This window comes from Scomber japonicus, chromosome 18, assembly GCF_027409825.1.
Source record: "Scomber japonicus isolate fScoJap1 chromosome 18, fScoJap1.pri, whole genome shotgun sequence".
NCBI lineage: Eukaryota > Metazoa > Chordata > Actinopteri > Scombriformes > Scombridae > Scomber > Scomber japonicus.
The window spans coordinates 6,206,162-6,211,341 of NC_070595.1; the positions used below are offsets into that span (position 1 = coordinate 6,206,162).

General features: G+C 39.8%; 1 protein-coding gene across 1 annotated transcript; it reads right to left on the reverse strand.

Annotated features, from left to right (window-relative positions):
• Window positions 1-443: 443 nt before the first annotated feature.
• Window positions 444-1,567, reverse strand: hspb9 (heat shock protein, alpha-crystallin-related, 9). Its single transcript, XM_053339040.1, has 2 exons — window positions 1,181-1,567; window positions 444-1,070 (listed from the first exon to the last, which is right to left on the reverse strand). Exons 1-2 carry the CDS (start codon window positions 1,402-1,404, stop codon window positions 608-610), a joined length of 687 nt encoding a protein of 228 aa, XP_053195015.1. The 5' UTR covers window positions 1,405-1,567; the 3' UTR covers window positions 444-607.
• Window positions 1,568-5,180: the final 3,613 nt, after the last annotated feature.

Genomic DNA, 5,180 nt, shown 5'->3' on the forward strand with positions numbered 1-5,180 from the left:
AATCTAATCTCTCTTCTCTTCTCTTCACTTCACTTCTCTTTTGGCATTTCCACTTCTTTTCTCCTAATGCTTTTATTTCTTCTCTCCACTGCTGTGACCCCCTCAGGGCAGGACTCATAAAACATTCAACTGCTGCTTTTCTTTGTCACCTTGCTCCAGCGTGCTAACAAATAACTTCTCCCCAGGTGACCAAATGTCACTGGAACCTTTTAAAGGTACTAATTTAGTCACCTGAGGGGAGTTAAATGCAATGCTAGCAGTTAGGCCTTTTTCTTAATCTTCCTTCCTACTTTCTGTCTCCCTCACTCCCTTTCCCCCTGCAGGGCCTCTGTGTTAATAGGTTACTGGCGCCATCTTATGGTCACACAAGGCCATTAGGTATGTATAGTTTTCTATTTCTTCAATAAGTCCCTGCCCCATGCACACACTAATGTAGGTTATTTTCTGAAAATCACTTTATTTCATTTCATCAAATTATACAAATTACAAACAATTATAAAATAAATAATCTCTTCATCTTGTAATCATCTCATTGTAGATAGTCTTTTAGTGGAAGGATGTGTGTGAACATAAAAACATGTATATTTTAATTAAGGTGATGTGTGTATTAGTTTTTGTGGTCCTCCTCTGTCTTGTCCTTGGTGATGGGAAATTCCAATGATGTCCTGAACCGAATAGGCACCTCTCGCTCGTCAGTGGTTGGCTGTTTGGCCACAGGGGCGTGGATACGCAGCTGTCCATCGTCCATCAGGGAGCAGGATAAGCCAGACAGATCTAAATGGGGGGGCAAGTCGATCTTCTGGGCGAATCCCATCTGAGAGGCGGCTGAGGAGCAGAAGGAAGCTCTGGAGGAGGAGGAGGAACAGGACTGACTCTCCTCTGCTCCTGCCTGCTTCATGGCCACCACTGCCAGGCTGCGCCCCTCCAGTTTGACGGTGATGTCGTTGGGGGCATAACCGCGTGCATCTAGGGTCACCAGGAGGTCACCATTGTTTTCAGTGGCCTGCACAACTTGCTTTTGCACCTCTGAGCTGGGAGCGTCTTTCACCTGCTCTTTACCATCACTCACCCTGAAAGAGAATCACAATCTGGATCAGAATCAGCTCTCTGACTGTACTGGTCTAAAACATAACCCTGTTCAGGTGCATCTACTTATTCAATAGCGAGTTACTGTACATACCTGGAGAAAGTGGAGGAAATGAAGGGCAGCTGGCTAAGTTTGATCAAGTTGGGTCCATCGGTGAGCTCCTTCAGGAGGCTGTTGGCCAGTGTGGCTCTCCTGTTGAAGAAGTCTTGCTGCAGCGAGGAGAGAGACTCATGGTGGAGCGGCCACAGCAGCCGTTCTTGGCTAAAGAAAGGGTCATTGCTGAACAGGCTGGTCAAGGCTGCGTGCTGGGACATCATGTCAGAAAACAGCTCTTGATAAAAACTTTGTTTACAAGGCAACCTGTGAGTGTTGCGTATCCTCGCTGCTATGTCTTGAGATTCTTCAGATTCCCCTCCTCAGACTTGATATCTTAAGGCTCCAGTGACGAAAAAGAACTCTTCGTACTCTCTTAAGTTTCTTCTGTGTTGTTAGTCCCCTCTAAGTAGTTTGGGACATAACACAGGACGTCTCTCCTTTATATATCCCAGCTGTCCTGCTTCATCCCTCCCACTGAGCTATTTACGCCCCATGAGCTCACTGCTGTCTATTCGCATGTGCCAGGGAGGTCAGGAATGCCCTGTAGCTCATCAAAAGGCTAAAGACAGCTCATGGTCATACTCATAGCTGTTTGAGTTTGTGTGTATATGTCCATGTTCACACTGCAGTCCTAATTGTGTTTTTTTCCTTTCTTAATATACAGAGCAGATACAGATTTCTAAAGTGTGTGAATATAAAAATTGGTTAGCTTTTTGGCTATTCTTAATTCTGTAGAATGAGAACATCTGCAGGGTGTATATATGGTGAAAAGAACTGATGTAATAATTCACTCAAAATAACTGGAACTGAAGCACTTCATGCAACAAATGTCTTTCAATTCAATACTCTCTTTATTGAAACAAAAAAGAAAGTGTAAAAATGTTTTATGTAGTCCTGATGTTTAACAGGATATCATTGTTTCCCTCCAAATTTGTGTGTGATCCCAGCCAGCATGCCCATGTGGATCCCATTAGGGTTCAATTAGGGCTGCAAATATGGGTCCTGCAGTTGTGTTTGCCCATATGGGCTTCAAGTGGGTTCTGGCTGGGTTTCAGGTGGGTCCCAAATGGGTGAGAGTTGGAAAGTTGGATCAGAATGGGCCTTAAATGGGGCCCATTTAGCCAGCCCACATATATAGACCCATATATTTGCCCACTCAGTACCCACATTTAACCCCTGTGGGGCCCACATGGACATGCTGGCTGGGATTTTAAATGTGTGATGGCTACTAAAAAGTTGTGTTCTCTCTGAACATATCTACAGTAGGTTAAGTATCATAACTTCTTTAGATCCAGCATCTACTGTAATAAACATTAAATGTTCATTTGTATCAGCCAAAACTTGACTTATGTATAGGTGGACTCTGACCAACCATTCAGTGTTTTGTGTTATTAGATTAAATAAAAATAGTGAAGCGTCTTTTGCATCTTTTGCTTTTTTTACATTATACGTTCTGTTTATTTAAACATATTTTCACATCTTATTGATTTAAAACAAGATATAACAGACACATTGGGGTTTTACAGGGAGCTGTTGCGCAGGCTTTGTTAGTTTTGGACAGAGCCAGGCTAGCTAGGTTCCCTTGTTTGTGCTAAACTAAGCTAACCCAGCTGTTGGCTGTTGCTTCATATTTAGCCCATAGATATGAGAGTGGTATCAAGTTCTCATCTAATTTTCAGCTGGACAGTGAATAAGCATATTTCCCAACATGTAAAACTATTCATTTAAAGATGATATGCTGAAACTAGGATATGTCTGACCTGCCATGACTAAAGTTGCCAACCAATTTACCTCAAAATACTGAAATTCAGTTTATTGCTGATGGGATGCTTCTGTAACATTCATTAAAAACTTTTACTAATCTAAAATGTGTTTAAATCAAGTTGAAAGTGTACGTATTAGAACAAACATATGATCTTCTGCTTCTGTTACAGCTCACACATACTTTCATTGTTTACATGTCATGTGTCGTATGTACATTTTTCTCTTAGAAGACATAAACTCAAACACAAGAATCCGACCTCAGCAGCTGTTCAGAACTGAGCCTGACCTGCAATGTGAAGGAAGTGTCTCCTGTCTCAGGTTACAAGGCTTCATCACTGGTTCTTCTAGGGATGAGCTCAGTACACTCACATTCCCCAGAGAGTCTGTCTGCATATGTGTGTGTCCGTGTGTGTGTGTGTGTGTGTGTGAGGCAACATTACAAGGTGCCTGTTTCATATCTATTTATGGCTGTTTAAGCGTCATACGGTAAACCTGCCTTCACATCATTGGCTCGAACTGTGATGTAGCTCGCATGTGATTGGCTCATTGGGATTTTTGCTACTTCTGCTTGTCACAGTGTGCTGAGACAAAATAGACAACATTATATCAGTCTATCTATTGTTTCTCTATATGTTTTGTTTTAATCCATTAAACATTTTGTCAACAGTGTTAGTGTGGATGATTGTAACCTAACCGCTAAGCATGTAGTATTACTACAATTAAATATATTACTAAAGTAAAATGTGTTCCGTCATTGTTGGCAGGGTCACAGAGGTGTTGTAGTTACTTTTAAAGCCTTGTGTTTATGGTCATTATGGTCATGTTTATGGCAGAATGAGATATCATCAGACTGAAGAAAATAAAAACACACACAGATAGTCAGCTTTGAGTCATCAGGAAGGCTATTGCAAAAATAAAGAAGCGTGTCAGTGAGCCAAGGGATGCCAGGAACAGAAATAGAAATGGAGTTTCAAGATGGCTGCCTTTTCCTCAGCTCTAAATTACTGCACTATTATTACACCACCCAATCTGGTCAGTATTCATGGTTATGTGAGACCATCCTGCTAAAGACTCCCTATGGTTATATCTGGGTTATGTGTTTATGTGTGTGTGTGTAAAGAGATGGGCAAGATAACATATGACCTCATTACAAAATTTATTTATATGAAGTATAGATATATATTTTCAACATGAATCACTTCACATGTAGTCTTTAAAGCAATATTTAATTATAAAAAACGTACAATTTATATATTTAAATTATGTCCTCAAATGGTTTAAAACAGCAACACAAATATTTCTCAGTGCAGAACTCTCAAAAAACAACACAAATTTCATTACTGATCTACATTAGCACATCTTAACCTGAAACCCCAATAACATTATTTGATACAATAATTACAGTATATTTTATGTGTAACACTTACCAACTCGACATATGATTAAAAATCCCCTCCAGTCATGTTTTACGACATATTAACAGTAAAATACTTAAAATAATACATTCTGTCTGACGTGTTTTGTCCACAACAACTATTCATGAATATCTAAAAAAACAAAAACAAAAAACCCTTAAAATTACATCAACTATTTTACTCTCATTGAAAAATCCACAATCAATTAACACACAAATATATTTCATTTAAAAGTTTAACAGCTGGGCATGAGAGGTCTCCTACTTCACTGTAACATTTCTGCTCTGGAGGCTTCAAGTTTTCACATCGCACTTCGAAAATAGTTTTTATATCAGCTGACTCAGATTTGAAGCGAATACAGTAACTTTCCTCCTTCAGCAGGTGAATGTGAAAACAAACTCTACACATATTGTACATCATTCTACACAGTGAAGCAACAATAAGCATATTTTGTTTGACTAGAGAGGGGGATGTAAGTATTCAATGATGAGCATATTCTCCTTATCTCTCATTTCACATTATTTTCTCTTCACCAGTTGTGAGCCTGAAAGGAGATCATGTGTGTGTCCGTGTGTCACACACAGTTTGGGCTTATCTCAGACAAACCCAGGACACTTGGTTACAATGACATTGAATTATTCTATGCATCTTAAAGTAAATTCAGACATCCAGACACACCTGGAAACCATTTACTTCACTGTCTTGACATTTGGTGGAAATGTTTCAGAGGGACAATAGATCAGTCCGTTATTCATGGTAAGCACTAATATATTTCTGACCTGTGGGAACTTCAGTAATGTTATATATATCCTGCTGTT